The 24,266-nt window shown below is 29.4% G+C and overlaps 1 protein-coding gene across 1 annotated transcript; it reads right to left on the bottom strand.

Annotated features, from left to right (window-relative positions):
- Nucleotides 1–317: 317 nt before the first annotated feature.
- On the bottom strand, nt 318–1,915 carry MYB112 (MYB transcription factor MYB112). The gene has a single exon (NM_001248213.4). The coding sequence runs from the start codon at nt 1,864–1,866 to the stop codon at nt 931–933; it is 936 nt and encodes a 311-aa protein (NP_001235142.2). The 5' UTR covers nt 1,867–1,915; the 3' UTR covers nt 318–930.
- Between the last annotated feature and the right edge of the window lie 22,351 nt (nt 1,916–24,266).

Raw genomic sequence — 24,266 nt, 5'->3', positions numbered from 1 at the left:
TATTAATTTATTTGTTTATGTTCCTGTTCCTGGGTCACTTGAATTTTATAACCCCCTTCCGTTACAACGAGTCTTTCAACTACTAATACATTTGAAAGCAGCAATGATGAGCTTTATAACCCAATATTTCAACGCTTGATGCATGAGAAAGATTTCTTCTCCGGCTGTTCTAAGCACTGTACCACCAACTCAATCTTATCTCTCAAAACACATGGGGGCCACGCTCTACTAAATTGTTCCTCGCTGAACCATCACTTTTTTTTTTTTTTATCTTTAATCATCAGCATAACAAGGGATTAAGGACTATTCTTGTATTGACGAAGATTTATATTTGTATTTGTTCAATTTTTTACTCATTCAACGAATAAAAGCTCAAGTCACGAATAAAAACACTAAAATTAAATCCGTCTATTTTGGGTCCCGACACAGAAACTGCATAAAAACTGAAACCAGCACCAAATCAGTAATATTCCCTTCGCTAATCTGTTTTATCTACTTTCAAATTCTGCTAGTCAGTTACCCTGCAGCGTGAAACATCATGAGCCTAAATTTCTTTTAATCCGAACCAATTCGAGATTGAAATTTATGTTTAGAAAGAAGAAAATAGATTTATTATTACAAGGAGATTTGGAGGAATTTGTTTATTCCAAGATTATTTTTTCTTTTTGTTTTCAAAAGAGAACAGGACCAATAGAGAGGATAAAAAAAGTTACAACAGAGATTTCAGATTTTATCTAATGGGTAACATCTATCTCCCTCTTTCGTTCCAATTTCCATTCAGCCTCTTTAGGGATCGAGAGTTCTGTCTCGCTGTACATCAACCAAAATTATTGCCTAAGAACATTGATTAAAAAAAAACAGGGAAAAAAACAGGTTCTTAGTTTTTTTCCTCATCTCTACTTGTGTTGTTCCATTCTTCGATGATAATATTTACGAATCAACCCTGCTAATTCCAATACGCTTCACCGAAGCGTTCCTAAACCCATCATTCACCGCAGCCTGAAAACACATCCCATTCTTCTGATTGTGCAACTCCATATAACTCCTCACCTCCTTCCTTATCATTTCCTGCATCACCGCCAGAAACTCTGCGCTAAAATTAAACGGCGCCATCCCCGTCGGAGAAACCGAGGGCACCGTCATCATTGGGAGCAAAGGGATAGTATTCAACGGCTGTGGCTGTGGCTGTGGCGGCGGAGGAGGTGCGGCATGAATCGGCTCAGTTGTTCGATTGGAAACTTCGGATGAGTCAACACCGGGGAGGGATAGGGAAAGTGAAGTTGGAGGGTCATTGGAAGACAAAGTCGTTGTTGTTTCTACGGGTGGTAGAACCGCGCCTGTTCTAGGCACGGGTCGGAAAACATGTGAGGAGGATGCAACCAGTACGCTGGACTCACTCACATCTGATCCAGAGGGGCTACCAGGAGTGGGAGGGTTCATGTAGAGTCCAGTGGAGACTGGAATAGCAGCGCCGGCACTGAGGGATCTTTTGAGCGGGGGAGTGTTGTCGTCGTCAATCATGGTTGAAGTGCACTTGCGCTTCAAGGTGGAGTTCCAGTGGTTTTTGATGGCGTTGTCAGTTCTGCCGTGGAGGAGGCGGGCTATGGTGGCCCACTTGTTGCCGAAGCGGGCATGGGCCCGGATAATGGTGTCGTCCTCTTCGTGGGTGAAGGCCCGGTGCTCCACCTGGGGGGACAGCTGGTTGCACCAGCGGAGCCTGCAGGACTTGCCGGAGCGGCCCGGGATGGACTTGCTGATGAGGGACCAGTTCCTGGGCCCGTGTTTCTCCACCAGCTTCTGCAGAGCCTCGTCCTCCTCCGGGCTCCATGGGCCTTTGATCCGGTCCATGTCTTTTCGTGTGTTCATAATAAGTGATTTTTGTGAGAGGAAATGGAAACAGGAAGCTCCTCCTGTGGCGTAGTGGTGTGGAGCATTGGAATGGTTTGCTCGCTTATATCTGAGAGGGAGAGGGTGTGAGGACACCGGTTTGGCAAGTTAGGTTTTGGACTTGTCAGCGAGCGTTATGGGCAATCGGTACCGCTTCTTCCAGGGAAGCGGTTGGCTTGGGATTTGGGATACAGCTGTCATAGGACACGCGTCACTTCTCAGCTGCTCCCATTTACACAACTCACCTCCCTTCTTCAGTTTTTCTTTTCTTTCTTTTTTATATCCTTTCAAATTTACAATCGAAAGAAACTCAATTAAAAAGACACGCAAATTATTTCCCCATTCAACTCCAGGAGCGCGTCTATTACACACACAACGCTCCACTTAATTATACCTTCCACCTTTGCCTGGGGAGGAGAGCCCTTCACCTCTACCATTCACTTCTATTATTGCATTATTTTTGTTATTTCAACTAGAGTTTTATTATTTATGGAGGACTAGCAGTTTTTTCACCCTATTTTTATCTGTCTTTTTTATAACTTATATGAAAAATTAAATGATTTTTTTTATCATAAAAGAGTCAAAATTTAAATTTATTATAAAAACTCAAATATATACTGCCCACATCAATTACTTCCAGATTTTATTGCGTAATTACCTACTCAGGACCTTTTTTTGGGTGAATACTCAAAGATATTATTACAACACCTCAAGACATTCTTTTTAGGGTTTTCTTATACATCACGTGATATCATGTATAATAAAATATAGCCTAATACTCCGGAAATCAGATTAATTCCCGGTTAAAAATATCCGAAATCAAATTTTACAGGTAGCCCATGTTTTCGGTTAATTTAATAAAATTAATTTTGATAGAATAGGGATTTGAATTTCCTGCGGCCAGAAAATCTCTGTATTTACGCATTTAGCTTATTGTAGCCGTTAAATATAGATTATATGAATAGAACGGTTTTAGAAGTTACTACATTTTAGAGAATAAATAAAATAAAATATAAAAGCGGGGGAAACAAAGAATGAGATAACTATGATAACGGTTGGGTGAAGTTCCTTCTGCTTTGGTTTCAGTTTGACTGAGGGCTCCAGGCTGTAGAGCATTTCGTGTGGGATTTTTAAGTTTCGTCCTTTTCTAGGGAAAAATAGTATCAGGGCCCCACCGCAAGGCTGAGCTGGCAAAAAACGACAAGATTGGTCGCCGAATCAGAAGGCGAATCATTACTGCTTTTCTGTCAGTCCAGCCTGTATTCTATACCTGCCACCCCCACCACCATATCATCCAATAACGGCCTGTTCTATCTCCTCACACGTGCCGGTCACTTGCATTTTCTCCTTTTTAAACAACACCTGCATCTCTGTACGGAACCGGTTCTCTCTCACACACTCCCCCAAGCCTGGCCACTTTCCTCTCGTTTTCCTCAATTCTTTTTCTGCCCTTCTCCCAATCCATATATTATGCCCTTCACCCCCCCAAATGTATAATTAAAAAATTTTCAATCCTTGCAAATTGTTGAACCGGTATTTTTTTATATTATGAAGCCCACGTATTTGTCAGTTAGAAAATGTTAATTAATTGATTATCGGAAAGTGGAAGATTAGGGGATGGATTAAAGAAAGGTATGGGGAAAGGGCGAGAGAGAAGATTGTCGGATAGGATCAGGTATTCAAATGGGAAACGAAAGATTTCATTATTATGACCAAACAGATCCGTATCCATTTCTGTTACTCGTACGTCGTACATATACTATCCACCACCGCGTGATCCTCTTCTTTTATTTGTCTCTCTACATTGAACTCTACACTCCCAAATAACTCTTTCATGTACACACAAAAAGACTCTTTCGTACACAAAAAAACTAAACCAAAGGTAGTACATATTCTAATCACACGTAGAATTCTTAATCCGTAAAAATTATAATTCAAATTTACTAGAGTACATGTGTGGTATGCGGAAATAGCATGAGTTAATAACTATGATATACCAAATCTGTCGTTTTAAGTGGTCAAGAAAATCCCAATAGGGAGATGTAGGGGGCGGTAGAATTAGAAGTGGAGTCATAAATGAAATGGTTGGGTCATCATTGATCACAGTAACCATAATTTTATTATATCTGTATTTTGCTTTGCAGCTGTATTCACCCAAGGAAAACTGAGACAGTAACCGCGAGATGGATTGCCCAACAGGTTTTTAACGAATTTGGCTTTTCTGACTATTCCTGTGTTGCTTCATGAAAATAACATACTTATATTAATATTTATTAATAAGATTTAATTTTAAAAATCATCAAAATTATATAATTTTAAAGGAAAAGCCAGAACCGTTTTTAACTCAGCAAACAAAGCATTCTTTTCCTAAAATAAGAAAAGCGAATACGAAGAATTGTACTTTGGCAGCATTGAAACCGTTGAGTGGGGACTGCTGTAATTAAGGATATTAACTATTAATCCAATCACTTTTTTTCTAGATCACAGTTCAGGGATATCTTTTACTAAAAATAATTCTTCTTCAGAATTTAAATTTGAAATCTTTAATTAAATTAAAATAATTTTCTACCAATCAATTAAATTATTTAGTGATATTAACTGAGTCACTTTTAGAAACGTTAAAAAAGGGGAAAAAGAAGACATCATTGATTCATCTTCACAGATCACACTCCACTGCTCCAGTGATTTTATTTGTTAATCCTTTTACACGTGGTTAGAACTTGATCACGTGCTTGAGCATCGAGCAAAGCAGACACACGTGGTACCTGCGCCCCTTGAAGAGGCAATACAACAAGTTATACTGCACAAAAATACCAAAATGCCCCGTCTTCGTGATATTTCTATTAGTTGAGTTTCCTCCGCCCCAAATCCTCTACCATTATTTCAAACTAATTAAGTATCCGTGCCTACGCTTATAGTTATAGGAATATGGTTATAACATTTGACTGTATTATTATATATTCAAATGGAAATTAATAAAATAAGAACAAAAATAAATATAAGCTAAAAAATTTATGATTAACTCAATGATAGGAATATATACATCTTTTCATTTAGCCAAATAAATTAGGCTTGAAATTATAAAAAAATCATATTAAGTCTAATAAGTTGGTCTATTTATTCATTTAAATATAATAAAAAATTAGTATATGTATCTATTATATTTTTTCTGAAGGATTATATTTTATATTTAATATTTAATAAATTAATAATCTTATATCATAAATAAAATAAAATAAAATATTTACAATAAAAAGACATTTAAATAGAATAATAGGCCACATCCAATCCTTAAATTTTTATAATAGGCCAAAACTATTTATGCAAAATCTAAACAGATTATTTTCACCCCTACTTGCCAACATTGGAGCTAGTCATCCTATTCCTTTTTTGTACTTGGTATAATCCTTTCCCTCATTTATCTACCCTCGCCTTGAGGGATAACGCCTTGCAATTGTCTTCTCTACTTTTTCCAAATAAGTAAAAAAGAAATAACTATGATTGAAAATAATTAAGTGAAATTGTTGTGTGGTGTTTATATTATAAGGAATAAAGTTCTGGCCAGAGACAGGAAGATTTGTGATGATCCTTGATAGATAATTCCAATAATGACACCAACTCCAACGATCAAATCAAAACTTGTGCGAGCCAATAGAACAATGAGTGAAGTTATCATATTCTCATGCCTAGTCTGCTTAATTAAACAAGTTTTTTTTAAGTGTTACTCTAACTTTTTTATTAAACACGTCAGGTCAAACAATATTTTAAATAGGTCCAATGATTTGACCTATTCTTACCTCTAAGTGTAAGTTTGGTATTCTCTAGGACATGCTGCACCTATTAATGACGTCTGTGTGCTTTTAGTGTAGACTAAATAAGAAAATTTGATATAATCCTAATAATAGAAATAGACACACCATTTTATAATTAAAAGAAACACTACAAAGTTATACTAAAAAAATATATTAAAAATATGTTAAATTTCAATTTTAGATCCCTTTACTTCTTAGTTCACGATTTTAGACTTCTCTTTTTCACAACTTTTGCCCCTTTATTTTAAAAAAAATTCATTATTTTTGTTTACTTCTCCATTTTACATACATTTTATTTTTTATTTTATTTTTCCACAATTGAACCTTACACCTATCATGCTTGTTAAGGTAACAAAAAAATAAAAACAGATAAACATGAAAAAAAAAAATTAAGAATTGAACTAAAATTACAGATTCTTCACAATATACCGTAGCCAAAATTGCAAACAAAAATTCAAAGATAAAAAATGCAGATAGAAATTAAAAGATCAAAAAATTATAACTGGTAAAATATAAATTTTAGTTCTTAAATTTTTATTGAATCTTATTTTTAGTTCTCAAACTTTCATATAGTAGAATTTAATTCCTAAACTTTATAAAAAAATATATATGATTTTAATCACTCCTCATAACTTGGAGTAAACAACACATGCATAAATTGAGGAGTAAGCACAATAACTAAAAACACGTTTTTTTATAAAGTTCAACATCTAAATTAGATTATATAAACTATAAAATTCAAGAATTAAAAACAAAATTCAACAAAAATATAAAGACTAAAAATATATTTCCTAATTATAATTTAGTATAAAATAATTAATTGAATTACCTTTGTTAGAGAGTCAAAGAATAACAAAATGCAATCTAAAACGAGATGCGTAATGCAAAAGGAGGATAATTCACTAGTTATTCACGATTTCATGAGAAAAGGTCACACTGATGGATGGATGATCATGACTCAAGAGATTGCATGTATTGTTGTTAGAGGTGTTTGCGGGTATGACTCACCCACAAACTCAAATTGGCTCAAACTAACACAAGAATTTTGATAACACGAGAATTTTGAGTTGAGTTGAGTGTTTTATTGTGTTTTGGTTAAACTTTACCAACCTCATTCAAATCCGTTGAATTTTGGATTAGATCACGGGTTTTAACCTTAGGATTCGCTTACCACTAACCACACTCATTCACCCCTTAATTTGTATTAAATTATTATTATATGTTTTTAAGTTTAAAAAATCAATTTTATTATTATTACCAAACTTAGTGACTAAGAGTGAGATTGTCTCTTTTTTTTTCCGTTCTCACGATTTCACTCAGTCACTCTCACAAAATTATGATTCAACTCCTAGTTGGTTATGGAACATCTATTTTGTTTTTTAAATTGTTCAAATTATTTTATATATAGTTGAAGTTTTAGTTGCACTACTCATTTGACTATTTGTGAACATTTAAAAATTTTAAACTATGCTACAATAGTTTTAGTTTTTGAATTTTTAGGTTTTGTAGGTGCGGTGCTTAAACTTGTTTATTATACTTCAATTGTTAAACCATGTTTAACATAGTATGTTTGCCTATTTGATGATGATGATGACAACAATGTAATTTCTTATGTGATCCTTTCTTCTACTATTTGATTACGCATAACAATTATAAGAGATATGATACATGTACAATAATTTTTATAACAATTTATATAACATCATTTTACGTGTTTATCTCTCTCTACCATTTCATTTATTACATTTCAAAATTTCATCTCTTCTCTTACCTTTCTTCCCTTGTCTCCCTCTTTGTTGTATAAGTTGTGGTACAAGTATCATTTCTCTACATGTAGAGAGTATTTGATGTGCTCAAATCTCATTTTGTAATTATATGTGGATCATCACGTAATTGAAAAATAGGTACCATGAGGAACATAATCTTAACATGTATTATATTGTATAACATGATTGTTGAAAACGATCGAGATACCAACAATTGTAACATTGATGGTGATTATAAGCATGTCAACGAAGAGATTTGAAAATATTGATGTATCTTGTGATGTTCATTGTCACTTTGTTGCATACTTGGAGACAAGATGTTATATTCATAAAAGAGGAGTTTATCAACAACTTCAATCAAACTTGATGAAGCACATTTGTGAATGTTTCGATCACAATATTGATGAAATTTAATTTTTGTTGCTCAGTGTCAATGTTTTTATTTTTTAATCAATTTTATGTATTATTGTAAGTTTAAATTAAATTAATAAATAAACCTTCTAATTATTAATAAACTTTGAATTTTTGAATTAATTTTTTAAAATTAAAAAACATATAATTAATTATTTTAAAATAAATTGTAAATAAATTTCAGAAGGTGGGTCCTTTGTGGTACTTAAAAAAAAATGGTTTAGGATCTCAAAATGAGATACACTATTAGAGTAAAAAAATGAAGAGATTTTGAGTGTAATGTGATACTTTAGAATTCACCAAAAAATATTTTTAAGACCTCAAAATGAAATATTTTACTGAGGTGTTCTCAGGTAAACATTTTGAATCAAAATTCAATACATGAAATGGTGTGAAGTGCTCATCTTAGTGTATAATTTACTTGTTTCTCTTCATCTCAAAACAAGTTTGGTCTTAAATGATCTTATAGAGACTACAAAAATAATAAATAGATGAAAATAATAGTAATTTTAAAAATTAAGTAACTAGTCTTATTATTAATATTACATTAAAAACCTAAAATAAAACTTATTTAAATTTTTTTTATCAAATTTTTAAAACTTATTTTGGGACCAAAGTAGTTGTAATTTGATATTATATAAAGATATAAATGTAAAAAAAAAATCTAAATTCAATTTCTTCAAATATTTACAAAACATTTTATTATAATTATTTTGTTGTTGTTAAAAAATGGAGTATTTCTTTATTTTCAACAACTAATGTACCATTATTATTATTATTAAATATAAATTTAAAATACCTGTTATGAATTAATTTCTTCTATAAAAATATAAGAATACAAATTATTTTATATTTTAGAAAATGAAATACTCACTTTTATCTTTTATATAATAAAATAAATAAATAATTCATCAAGATAAATAAAAATAGTCAGATTTCCAATTTTAATTAATAATGTCATAAATTAATTTTTATTATATAAATACCCATAAAATTAAATGATTTAAATGATAATTATAGTTAATCACAATACTGATAAATTAAAAGATATTTCTTTCCACTGACAAGTCTAAGATATATTGTAAATATGTTAATAAATAGAGTTACTTGCATAGAGAATGAGCGTTTGTCTTATCAATAAACGTCACAACAAATTATTATGGATATACAAGAAAAATAGTAATTGATGCATATGAAAATGTGTATACATTTCTTAAAATTATAAAAACACAATTATTTATCTCTTATATGAAAAATTAGAGGAAGTACTTTTTGTAAAAAAAAATTGTGATTAACATGATATAAAAAAACATAAAATTGTATAACATACACAATTTCACTACAAAAATTTAATGTTTTGGTGTTCAATGTGTATCTGAGATTTGTTCCTCTCTTGACAATGGTTATGTACTTACAGGAATAAAATAATTTTATAATATTATCCAATTACAAATTATTATTCATATGAGTTTTAAAATAATTATTATAAATATTATCAAACTTATCATTCATTATGAGTTATAATTGAAAGATGATGTAAAAATATTTTATATTCTCATTGCATAATCTATTTTTCCAACAATAATTTATAATTATATCAAACTATAATTTTATTTAGATATTACACTTAGGAGTGTTTGGTATGATTTGATTTAATATTTAGATAAAAAATTTATTGGAACAAAAAATAAATAAAGATATGATTCAGCTTGATTTGAATTAAATGTAACACCAAACCAAACCAATCTGTTTGGATTTTGTTTGGTTCACTTAAGTGATTTTTGATTTCTTATCTATTATCATAATTTAAAATCTATCGACTAAATTTATATAATTATCATGTTATATTATTTTAAAAATAAATTTTATTTTTTTATTAAAATTTGTTTAACATTTTTAGTTGAAATTATTATTTTCACTTATATTTAGCATTAATGTAAAATTATATCATCAACTATTTTTTTTTACATAATAATATTTTGTATATTACTTGATATTTAATACTATTTTATAATAATATTAGTACATCTTTTATAATATATGAAACTAAAATATACATTTTGATTATAAAACAAAGGAAAAAATAAATTATTTAATACTTACTATTTATCATCACAGTGAAAATTAATATAATAATACACAATTTAACAAAATCTAAAAATCGAACTAAACCACAAAAATATATACGATTTATTTGTTTTTATTTTTGTTTTTGTGATTTTCAGTTTACATTATTTTTAGTTTTTTTTATCGATGTGATGGTTTGCAAATAATTTAATTGGATTATGAACATCCTTATATATTAGTAGATTTTAGTTATTCTTTTTTTTTGTCAAAAGCAGGAAATGGTTGATTGAATCTGCCACAATGTAAGCTGAGCGGACGGGAAGGCCCACGAATTTCATCCGCCCAATTTTAAGGTAAGCATCTCTAACAAAGCCTTATTTGTTGCTAGTCGCAGTGTCTGTCTTTCTATATTTTATTTTTTAATATTAGAAAAGTTTAATGAGAATGGTAAAAAAAAAATAGCGAGAAAAATAAATAATTGAAGAGAGCGGTTTAAATACAATAACAGGGTTTAGGGTTTAGTTTGTATCAGTTAAAGGGGAGAGAAGTTTTAAAAAAAGTATACAGTAATGGAAATATTTTTTGTGCCATAAGTATTGGAAACATTTCTTTTAATATCTGTATAAATTTACAACATATTTTTTATTTAAATATAAGAAAACTTGAACTCTGACATAATGGTTTAAAATGTAAAGAATTTTTAACCAATTTTATCCTATTAAATGGAATTAATGCTAGTTAAAATATTTTTTGTTTACTTCAGATTTTACTTGTAAGTACTTCTTTTAATCTTGTTATATCAATTACGTGGCTTTCAAAATGGAAACACAAAATATTCTATTTAGAATGAATTTTCGTAATATTAAAATATTTTACCAATTAGTATGAAGAGTAGTTTAAAATGTTAAATTTTATTTTCAAATAAAATTAAAAAACTAATATTTTTAATTACTATTTTTTTATTTATATATACATTTAATAAAGGCAATACTCAAGTTTTGTTTCCTTTTTTAGACCTATTTATTCTTTAACTGCTAGAAATCACTCATTACTTTATTTGTGATAAATGAAGTGACTTTTTTAAGTTGTTTAATATGGAAGAGGAAATGATATATATATATATATATATATATATATATATATATATATATATATATATATATATATATCATTTCATTTAATTATGTAGAAAGTGAAAGAAAAAAATATGTATATAAAATGACATAGATATTTCTAATAAAAAAATAAAAGTAAGACTATTTTGATATCTTTTCTACATCAACCCTCCTTTCTCTTGAAGTTTTGGTGGAATGTTATACCAGTGAAACTCATACACTTCTTAATTCATTATTTTGTTTTATTGATATATAATTGTTAACAATTTGTATTTATTTTCATTAACAAACATAATTTCATAGCATATTTGAGGAAGAAAATAATTTTTTATTTTGGAGGCCTTTTTACCTCCTAATAAGTCATTCGCAATGGTTCCATATATTAAACTTTTATCAATATCAAATATGAATCACGACAAAATATAAACTAAAGAGTAGAGAATTTTGATAACATTAACTCCAATGATAATTATAATAGTATTTTGATAATAATTCTAACAAATTTTTTGATAATAATAAGAAGTAGGGATTTAAATAATAAAAGTTTTGAGAAGAAATATAGATAAAAAAAAAGTAAGATTTTTAGAAGAAATAAAGATTGAAAAAAATAAAAGGATTTAAAGGAAAATAAAAACTCAAATTGAAATATTGGTTGAAAATATTGTCTTAACCCCTTAACATGTAAAAGTCGTGTGGGCTTGAAAGGATATGTCAGTGTTACATGTTTCAACCCTTGTTACAATATACAAGTTTTATATCTATAGAGTATAGATAATAACTATCTCTAACCGCGGTAAACTTTCATTAAATTTTCACCATGAATAACTTTAGTCTTCAATCTCTATAATTAATGATTTTATCTTCAATTTTCATTGTCCATGACTTTTATCTTCTAAATCTTTATTTCTTCTGTCATCATACAATTAACCAAAAAATTATATTTTAACACTTAGTCAAAATAATCTATTAAAAAACTATTTCTTAATATTTCATCAAAGATAATTTTTTAGTAATTGAAAAATGTTGATATTAACAATAATATAACCCAAAAAATCTTTACTAAAAAAATTTTATTGGGGGTAAATAAGAATATTACCAAAGACAAAACTCAATTCGAATAAAGGTACTTTTCCTGCGATTGTCTCCTTCTAATGTCGATTTTCGGTCAAAGCAAATGGATCATTAGTTTTCCATATCTTTCTCACATCTCTTCATGTTTACCTATATAATGAATTTTTTTGTAAATATAAAATAAGAAAAATGATATATAAAAATAAAAATAGGAACTCGTATTCTAATAAAAGTATATGATGAATAATATTTATGGCACGTGAAAAACAACGGTATTGGTGTCAGGGTCAGTGACTATTGCCTAACGGACAAGGACGACAGTTGTTACGATGGCTCCCCCAAGTATGTGTTCCTCCCTCATCCATGCCACGTATGTACCTGAATTGATAGTGCAACCTCAGACAATGGAACGGTCCCAAAATTAAATAATTATTAATTAATATCAAGACTATATATATATATATAACGAAATTTTCAGACTGCCAGTTACCTCTTTAATTAAAATATTTTCATATGAACAAAACCTAAACCTTGCTGGCATTAAAAAAATTCTAAACCTTAATTGATATACTATTTCTGTTCTATTAGGTCCAGAGGAAAAAATAATTTGGGAGAGGAGTTTTTTAAATTTAAATAATAAATAAAATGGAAAGAGAAAAATATTTTTATTAGAAAATATCACATTCTTTAATCTTATTGATTTTCTTTCTTTTCAACTAACATGGCCTTAGTGACAAACCTATTAGTTTATTAAATGTGTTAGAGTTTATTGGTTATATCGTACTATTAAGTTAAATATAAAGATTAAATATTTTTAAAAACTTCGTCAACATTGATTTTTGAAATTTATTTTAAGCAATTAAAATTAAAATACTTTATTTTATTTATTTATATTTTACATTTTATATGATTAATATTATTAAATCAAAACTTTTAAATATCTAATAGAAAAATATATGTTTTTAATCTTCACAGTTTCAGTTGATTGTGATCACATGTTTCTATATCTTCTAAGGGATAAATTTGATCCTCAAAATTTTAAATTTATGCGAATATAGTCTTTTCCCCCTAAAAATCTATCATATTTTCAAGTTAAAAGAAATTAAATATATATATATTTTTTATTCTGGTGAACAAATTTATTAATATAAAACATGCTTCTAAATTGCGGTTGCTGCATTACAGCCAGTGTGATGCGGATTGTGACTATTACAACGCGAAATTATTATCTGTTTGCACTTAATGTAAAAATATAATTTTATAATTTTTTTAATATTGGTGTATCTTTTATTTATGGCAAAATTACATTTTTGGTCCCCCACTTTTATTTCAATTTTGCATTTTGTCCCCCGATAATTTAATTCACAAATTTGGTCTCCCTTTTTATAAAATCATGTAATGTTGATCCCTAAAAGCTTCAATTGGACGTTGACCGTTAAGCAGTAACATTGACTGTGATGTGTCAACGTCTAATAGACACGTGAAACAGTTTATGATTTTTTACCCTCAATGGTAATTTTTTTTACTGAAAGAAACCATAAAAGCAAATCCCTAACCCTAATTAATTATCTTTAATTTATTTTAAATATTATTAAAAACCAAAAAACTCATTCTAACCCCCACCAGCACGCACCAAGCCACCTTCACTAATTTCGCTCGCGACCCTAACCCTTATACCCACCAACAACTATGAACACAAGAACAACAATGAATACAAAATAGAGTCACAGCTTAACAGACCCTAACCCTTATACCCCACACCCTTACAATGAAGCCCGAAGGTTAAAGCCCAAGAACCAAATCCTCGGCCTCACAAGGTCTATCCATTAAACATAAGCCGCTCACCATGTACTGGTAGGTCATGCGTTTCACGTGAAGGGAGGAGGAAGTGCAAACAAGGTTATAGAGGTAACCAAAAGCGGCGTTGAAGGCGATGTGGGAGTTTTGCTTGGAGTGTGAATCGATGAGTTTGCCATAGAAAAGAACGAGGTCGCATTGGCGTGGCTGTAACCTGGAGCTGGCGTCGGAAATGAGGGATTCGGATTGGGAGTGGTGGTCGAGACTGTGGAGGAGGGCGGCGAGTTTGGCGACGGTGGTGGGGTTCCAGGTGAACCATGGGGCTTGGCTGATTCCTGTGTAAAGCTATGAGGCGAGGGGAGAGAGGTGGGGGTAGGAGGTGGAAGGGGAGAGGAGGCGGAGAGAGAGTGCTGAGAATGACGGCCCTTGCAATTGGGGATTTGCTTTTAGGGTTTCTTTGAGAATAAAAAAAAAATACCACTAAGGAATAGAAGTTCAATACCAGGTAAAAAAAATGAAAGCCTTTCCAGGGAATCTCTTAGGCGTTGACACATGGCAGTCAATGTTTGAGGTTAACGGTCAACGTCTATTTGGGGCGTCCAAGACCAAAATTGCAGGAATTTATAAAATAGGAGGACCAAAATTGTGAATTAAATTATCGGGGGACCAAATGTGAAATTGAAGTAAAATTTGGGGATCAAAAGTGCAATTTTGCCTTTATTTATAAGACAACATAACTTTTTGTTCATTTTAAGATCTCCCCTGACATTGTATATTGGCATATTGTTCGACTTTAGACACTTTGAAGATTAAAAGCTAAATTTTATTTACAAAAAAGTAGAATACAATGGCGTTCCGTAACGGCTCCAATATGGTTCCCAACTACGTTGCAAATGCATTATGAGTTACGGCTTGTCATGTGATTTAAAACCACACCACAATTGTGGGCTGATGTGGCTATCAGCACCCTGCATTAACAATATTATTGGTGCAATTATACCGCAATTTAAAACCATGATATCATATGAAAATACAAAGACTTTGATCAGACCAAAAAATATTAAAACAAAATATTTAACTACTTTGCAATCACATCACACTCCTAGTAATCTGGTAGGGGTGGGGTTGGTTTAAATTTACAAGTCTATGGACATACTTCAGTTCGCTTTACAAGTCAACACCAATATGTTTATGAGCCTCAAGTAAGGTAATGGTTTGCCATTTACTACTTGTACTTACTAAAATCTAGAACTAGCACATGTTAGGATAAACATGATTAAGGTGAACTTTTGAATTTCGCACATTGGTTGAGAGTAATCTTTCTTAGGAGAATAAAAGAGAGATATGTAAAATAAAAGACTCTGACGTTCAAATAAGTATATGAGTTAAGAAAATAAACAAAAATATATAAGAGGGCATACAAGTAAGTGTGTGTAGTGTGAATGCACAACAATGTTATAGGAGTGGAATAAAGTTCTAGATCCTTATTTGTAGATAATAGTTGATAGCTTATAAATAATATTAGAGATAATATATAGTTTAGAGATAAAAGTTAATAAATAATTGTACCTTATAGATAATGTATGATTTTATAGATAATTAATCAATTGTCAAGAAATAAAAATGTTACAATATATTTAAATAATAAGATATTAGAGATAACTTATGGGTTTATAAAATGTGCGTACTCCTATGTTAAGACTATGTTAAGACTGAGATATAAAATTAACACATATCTCATAATATCATAAGATGCCATTTTATAGATTTTAGGCTACTATTATTATTTGTTGTTGAAGTTGTCTGGGCATACGTGATGAGAGCTTAATTGGCTTTTTATGGTGGAAACTGTTTCTCTGTCCGCTTTCGAACCGTCAATGATATTGGCAACGTCATGGGCCACCTTGCCAGCTATATCGCAAAGCCAATAACTTGTTTCCTTATGCAAATATTTTTATTATTTTGTTTGGGGAGTTGAAGAGTAGAATAGTCTGATGATAAGTGACACTGAGGCTGACACCCTCGTATTCATATCCCATGATTCCCGCTATCTATCTATCGTCGTAAAAGCCCACTGTGCCCTCATCCGGCATCGTTTTGTTGTAGTATCGCCTTCAATCTTGATGTCGGGAATCTCCTTTTGCTTCTGATATTTTACCACGTTTACTTTTCCACTTTTCTCCTGCTTAAGGAGTAAGGCTCTCTTTGTTTATTAAAAGGAAAATCATTTTTGTGTCTCCCCTTAAACAATTGGCAACTCGGCACATATTATTATCACAAACGCAAATAATTGCCTTTGACTCCCCCAAAAACATGCCAATAAAACACCATCAAGCCCTTTTCAGTAAATTAATCACATTTTGATCGAATTTTTCTTCAATAATTAATTTATTAAATTAAACTAATAACAATATTATAAGTATTGGTAATGTTATATTTTGATTACAAATAAATTTTTATTTTAATAACATATGTTGGAATTTAATCTTAATTTTTTTAATACGAGACTCACTAAAATAAAAATTAAAGTTTAAATAAAAAAGCATTAAGGGCACCAACATATATAGGATGTATTTGGGTTAGAGAAAAAAATATAAAAAATAGAAATACATTTTTTAAAAATTAAATAGAATATAAAAATATAAATTAAAAAAAAGTATAAAATTTCTTTTCACTCTTATTTCTCTACTCGCTTCCAAACACATCAATAGTCTTGTTCTTTAAATTATTATATGAAGTTTATGATTAGTAAAACCTTACTATGATTGATGTAATGCACTTTGCAGCGATAATACTATAGATCTACATACACTAAATAATATTCAGTGTTTACTTTTGTCAATTACTAGCCACTTGATATTTTTCTTCCATCACTTCATTTCTCAAAATAAGAGGTTATTTTCTCTCTCTTAAAATCAAGTAGAATCTAATTAAGCAGCAAGCCATACCAGCCTCCTTTCTTACTTTTTCATTTATAACATATTTTCATATCTCAAAAAAAAATTTAAGTGTTTGCCTTAAAAAAAATTAACTGTGCCGTGATACAAAGCCTGGACTTGAAGAAATCTGTTGCTAAAGACCAAAATTTTTTCTCAAGATTTTTTATTCTTGTGGATGAAAGATGCAACCGGATGCAGGAGATGAAAATTAAACCCTCAAATATACAATCATTACTCAAAGAAGAGGGACCATCACGGACACCATCGAACTAAAACGGTGGATATTAAAATGAAGATATCATTTTTGATACGGCACACATGTTAGTGGATGTGGAGCTAATTATAGACGCATAACCAAAGAAAATAAAGGAACATAAAAAAATAAAGAACACCCTGAAATTCAGACAAATTATTAAGTGATCTTAAATTATTATTAAATTTATATTTTTATCAATATTTATATGGCATATAGTTAATTGTTATTAATTATTTTTTCTTACATAAAAACTTAAATATGTGTCACGTAAAGATTAATCAGAATATTAAATAAATAATGATCAAAATTATCTAATAATTTTCTAGCTTATAAAATATAAATAATTAAATATGCATTAAATGCAATTCCTAATGTAGTTAAGAAAACTGAATCTGACTAAAGTCTATGCAGGATTGACATTAACTTATAAAAACTCATCATTTTAAAACATTCATAAGTGGTAAAAAAATTTACGAAAAAAATATATCTATTATATTGTCATGTAATTAATATTTTAAATAAAATTATTCATAATTTTTAAATCTCTAAAAATTAATTTTAATAAAACTGTTAAAGAAACATATTTAGTGTAGAATGTAGAGACATCATGCTCCTCCAATAATATGGATTTTTTGTCAAAGGGTGGAGCCCAGTCTTCCCTGTCTTAGGTGGTGTGGTTTGGTGGGGGGTCTCCATCCTTTCAATTTTGGGAACTTAGTTGGTCATTATTCAGTTTTATCTAAACTGTTAAAACAACCACTACCCACATACATCAACAAAAAGTAGTCATAAGAGTTTGTATGACAATATTCTAAGTTCGAATATCATGATTACCAAATTAAAGCTGTTCTTTTGGAAACAAACCATATCCAAACCCCTCTATAATAGTGTGTTATTTAATTTCTACCTATTTAGTTCATTCAAAGTTGCCATCAATGAACTAAGTACTAACTCAATTCAATATACTTCACTTCCATGAGTTCTAAATTTATTCTCTTTCTTTTCTTTTCCCTTTTCAATGACTTGAACGGTTCTATCAGATCGACATTTTACAGTTATAAAATGTAAGTTTAAATATGTTTTTTGTTTTTGTAATTTAGTGTTCTTTTATTTTTGTTTTTAATTTTTTTTTGGTTATCCTTGCAAGATGTAATTTTTTTCGTTCTTGAAACATTTCAAATAACATTTTTTACTATTCAAATTACTTTAGAAAACATAAGTACTTAAAAAACGAAAAATAAAATAAACATATTTTACAAGGATTAAAATGAAAAAAAACAGTAAATTACATAAACAAAAAAATGCATTTATGCGTAGAATATATTAAATGGGCCATTTGGGCTCCAACAAGTACTAGGAGCTTAGACAATTAACAAGTCCTAAAGATAACATTAGTATATCATTTTATTAGATTATGAGCATTGCTACGTAGAAAATTATCAGGCACGAATTGCACGAAAACAAAAAAAAAAATGGTGCTTATTTTTTTTATAATCAATATTAATTAAAAAAATTGGAAACACGTAACACAGGATTTGTTACACATGAACGTTCGTGCGGTTACACGAATATAACATTCGTGCTAAAAAAAAAAAATTCCCTTAGATTATCATACTATATATGAAAGTTTTTTAATACTGCAATCCAATTAAAAATCACCATGTAGTAAGCTTTTAACTTTGATAATGATGACTTACTTTACAGATCATACCAAAGATGAGTTATAGTGTAATTTTTTTTTCCTTCCACTTACAGAACACTCCTAGCAATCAAACAAATTGATGGCAACAACCCAATTAAAGAAGCCGTCCAACTGAGTAATGGTAAAAAATTTAAACTTTGAATTGTTGGACGTTAGGTTTGGTCGCGTGGGACATGGGTAGCCGAATGTGAATGGGAAGATAAAGTTTAGGGTCTTCGTAGTCTACCTGTTTTGATCTGTTCGGAATGTAGGGTCTAATTCTAAATGCCTATATTAGTTAATAGATAGGCTGGCTCATCCCTCCTCATTTTCTTGCTCCTGGGACCCTGTGATTCCCAACATAAATTATTGGAGTCCTTTTTTTATGTGTTGTTCAGTTTAATATTCTTGATAATGACTACTAACTGTTAAGTTGTTTCTTGTTTATATTCATTCCCCCACCATGCTGCTTCAAGGAGTCACCTTAGAAAATATATGTTTGTTTACTTCTAATAACTTTCTATTGTTAGAAGTAAATCTTATTAATTCAACTATTCAATTCTGTAAATTAGGTGTTATTCTTATAATTATCACGTGATCAAAATTTTACATTATTAGAAGTCATTTATGTATATCTTAAACATGCCATAGCTAAAAACAAAAAGGAGCTGTTCATGCAACGAAATATCATGTAGTTTTTTAGTTGTATAATTATCATCATTATTATAATTATCATTTCGTGTCATGACTATTGTTATGATTTTTTATGATCACTATTATATTATTATGATGATATGAATAATATAATAGTAACGTAAAAAATAATGATAACAATAATAATTATGATCGATAATGATGGTGATGGTGTAATTGGCTTAACAAAATTTTAATTTATAAAAAAATATATTTTTATATTATAGAATATATATTTAAACACTTATTTGCATGTAACATTTTCTGTTTTATGTATTTGTAAGTAGAAAAAATATTTTATATGAAAAATATATAATTTTTAATATAATATATATTTATATTATAGAACATTTATATATAAAGGATCTATATCTATAATTTCGCTCTGAGCACATTAAATATCAAGAACAACAACTTACATGAAGTACTAGCTTGTGTTTGGTCAGTAATTAAATTTTCGAACTAGACTGGTTTGGGTTCAACCGATATAATTTTGAATCTAAATTTTACTAGTTCAGCCATATTTTATATTGGGTTAATCAAAGTCGAACCATTTTAACACTCATAGCAAAACAGTATAATATACAATGTTAAGAGTTAGTATAACTTTTCTTATGTTTTTTTTAAAATAGAACTTTTCTTATGTTTGGCACACACACCTCAACTAATTTTAGAGATGATGAAACACGATATTAGACTGGTACATGTCCAATCAGGCTTGCCGTTTTTCTCTGTTTTTTAACAGAAGCAGTCGATGGGATTTTTTTTATTCAGAGATGTCCATGGGATTATGCTAAATTGATAAATATTTTTATTTTTACATAGTGTTGTAGGTTAGACAAAAAGAATGTTTTATAATTGTTGAGTAATAAATATTTATACTTTTATTCAATACCACGTTTATTTTATTTGATTCTATAATAATACACAGTAAATAAAGTGTTTGTGTATACAGGACCGGTTCAAAACTAAAACAACTAAAATTTAAACTTTGAGTCCATTAATGAAAATTTATCTATTATTAATTTTTATAAACTAAAGAGATCTCATACGCTAATGAAAAATTCATGTATCTTGACAAAAAAAGATTTATTATATCACTATCACATTTAAAGTAAAATGTATCTTTTTTAATTTTATTTTAAGTCTTACTCATCGATGAATTAGTGTTATCTTTACCCATGAATTATCTCTGTATAAAGTCAGGGGAGTGTACACAAACAAACAGTTATTTGAAAAAACTTTTTTATGTTTTATGTTTCTTAAATTGGGTTGAAGAGGAGAGGATTTTTTTTTTAGGATGAGAATTGCTTGTACCCATATCTTCTTAATTAAGGGTGAAAGTGAGGCGGGTAGTTTGTTGGAGCCTATGGCCCAATCTATTTAAGGTTTGGTTTGACTCAATTGGTTTAAAATATTAAACAAATTTTAAAAATCTTTTTAATTAAATAAATTAGGTCAGGAGTCTTAACGAAAAATTTATTAAGCTTGACCATCTGATTCATTTAACAACAATATTTTTAATAAATATATTATTATTAATCTGAGATATAATATTAAAATTATTTTAATAAAATTATAAAATTATTTTAGTGGGTTGATTATTTAAATCATTTTAATGTTTGAAATGAGTTAATTCCTATAAGTATAAATGAGTAATAAGAACAAGAGCTTTAAAGATTTTGGTAGTTTATCATGTGTAATGTTTGTAGATAAATTTAATTTTAGATCCATCTTGTTGTTTAAAGTTGTCTTGTATATTTTAATGAAAACTTTTAGAATGATTATTTTTTTTACACCTCTTAATGAAACAAGCTTTTAAATGGGTCAACGATACATACAGACGTATATAAAGGCCGAACTACGGCCAAAAAATAGACTTGTAACAAGTTCACGCTTGGGCCATAAAAATATTAAATAGATCATACCAGGCTTAGATATGATCTAGCCTAACCCTGTCCATGTCCACTCTTCCGCTAATGAATATTTTAGTTGCTCATAAATAAAATACATAGTAAATATTTTTATAGTATATGATTTTTTTAAAAAACAAATGAAATTCATTGAAATAACGTACTTGGAAAGAGTTTTTATCTCACCTGACTTAGTTTAAATAAATTGAGATTTAATTTGACTTTTTAATCGAGAAAGTCTAAGGAAAAAAAAAATACATCTGAAGAATTTCAGTTAATCAGATAGGCTGGATACGATCTTAGGTGGAAAAAAAACCATGGGCCGCGAAACTTGCATCCAATTCATCTAAAAACGAGTCTATACTCTATAACAACGAATAAGTTAGGAAATAAATGCAGAAGATCCCAAGTTGATCGATAGTGGAGAATGTGAAATTTCTTTTCTTGCTTATTACAAATAATATTGGAAACCTCCAATACATCAGCATCAAACATGACAAAAGCACCAGATACATAACGCTGTCTCTTCAGGAAAGCAAGAAAACTGAAAACTAGCTACTAGTTGAGTATAACAATCGGACTTAAGGTTGTGTAGTACACCAGCTAACGTATCTCATGCAAATTCAACTTCAGCCTCAATTGAAGCTCACAAACTTACCAATTGCTATCCATTTTAGCTGATGATGTAAGGCCTCTGACCTCGTTTTCCTCTCGAATGGAAAGTTTGACTTGAAAAAAAATAAAATAAAAGACCTCACCAACTCAACCTCAATTTCATGTCCTGTACGCCGTTTTCTCTTTCTAGGAAGTAATTTCTTTCAAGTTAAGAGATACAAAAGAAAACAAAAACATGACATTTTTTTATTATATTATATATATGAAATATTGATTCACTTTATTATAAAAAATCATGATTAGATAACTTTAGTTGAATTTCCTCTATTCTCCACATTTTTTTTAACCACAACACTGGAGCCTAAAAACTTGCTTGAATGATCCAATTAACATCTTATTCAATCTATCAAAATGTAAAGTTATTCACCATGGAATTATAATCTTTAAAATGCTTCAAAATGTAAAGTGAATGTTAACCCGCCTAAACTTTAGCTCTCGTGGAATTATAATCTTTAAAATGCTCCAAACATCTATTCTGACATAAAGATGTGCCTCCATTTTAATTTTTAGCGTAGTCAACGAATCAATTATACAAGAAATTAATGTATTATTCACAAAATTTAGTAACAAAAATTCCCTTTTCGTCATTGATATTAGCGTCACAAAAGTTTAATGACAAATGTTTAGTGACAAATTTTTAATAACGACATAATTTTTTTGTTATTAATTAATGTTAATATTTCTGTGGGGAGGAGAATAAATTTTTAGTCTCTCTCTATGCCTACAACCCAACATGATCAAAATTCTTATATTTTCATATTGATGAAATTAATTTGTTCCTTAGACTTTAAAGTTAAATATTGATCAAAATATGTGGATTCATTCATTCATTTTTAAAAAATCACCATGTTCTTCAAATTTAAGAAGAAGAAAAAATCAATTTACATGTTTTTTAAAAGTTTCAAGAACGTTTGACCGAAAATATATGACTGAAAAAACGTGTTAAATTTCATTCTTAAATGCACGGACTCGGATGCTCCTCTCTTGTTTGGTGTGGAACAGGAGATTCTTGTTGTAACTCATAATTTAGTCTTATGGGACATTTGCATGAACAAAATTTATTAAAATATAAAAATACCCAGAACACGTATAAGTATAGACAAAAAGCGAATAAGAAATAATGTACCAAACAAAACAAGGAAGCAATGCTGGGTGCTAGTGTCGTTTTCAGAGGGTTTTAACTAACAAAAACAAGGAAGCAATGCTGTGTAATCTATGTTCCACTCATATATACTAGAACCAATTAGATTGCACCCATGTTCAAAAATATATATAAAAAAGTCTGCCAAGTTGATCTATTGGATGAATAACATCCGTTTAAGCTTGCATCTATGCATATCAAATCAATATCCATATGGCGAAAGTGAAACAAGTGGAGATAGATTGTAGCAAGAAATGGTTTTAACTTTTAAGGGACTGTTCATTTCCCATTAACTCAATCATCATAACCGCCGAAGCAGCGTGACATTCAACAATCTAATATGATTATTAGTCACGAAGCTAGCCGTGCTGACACATATCCTAAGAATCAAATTTATATTATTTTATTTTATTGGTAAAACTTAAGTACAATATTTTCTTTACTTTTTAACTATAATTAGAAGCTTCTCTCTTATAATCAATACTGATTTCTAATGTTAATTTTTATTAGACGAGTTACCAAAATAAAATTTCGATTTTGAATGAAGAATACAGTTAAAAGAATTACCAATTAAAAGCACATACAAGTTGAAGAACCCTCTATTTTTTTTTTAAAAAAAATCAACAACCCAATTGAAAAGAAAACTTCATAGACCTAATTAAAAACGTAGCCTAATACTTTTTTGAAGTAATTTAACATACATTTATACATGTCCTGCCAAGGAAACAATAAAGCGTTAGCTATATCCAAATTTTGGATTAAAATTTTACATTATTATCTAATCACAAAATAAGTTTATTAACTTTTACAATAATAATCTTAAAATCCAAGTAAGTGGTGGTTTCTCATTAAATGTCACTTAATATGTATAAATTGAACTAAAAAATCTAAAGGATTGATACAATGATGTAAAGTTTTGTTATATTCATAAGTGATAATAATTTATTTAGCTGAAGAATCACTCTGATATTTGACCTACCACCACAGAAAAATTAAATTCAAAAAATAATATAAACACTTAATTGTTAACTAATACTTTGAA

This window comes from Glycine max, chromosome 1 (assembly GCF_000004515.6).
Source record: "Glycine max cultivar Williams 82 chromosome 1, Glycine_max_v4.0, whole genome shotgun sequence".
NCBI lineage: Eukaryota > Viridiplantae > Streptophyta > Magnoliopsida > Fabales > Fabaceae > Glycine > Glycine max.
This window is presented reverse-complemented; position numbering and strand designations above follow the sequence as displayed.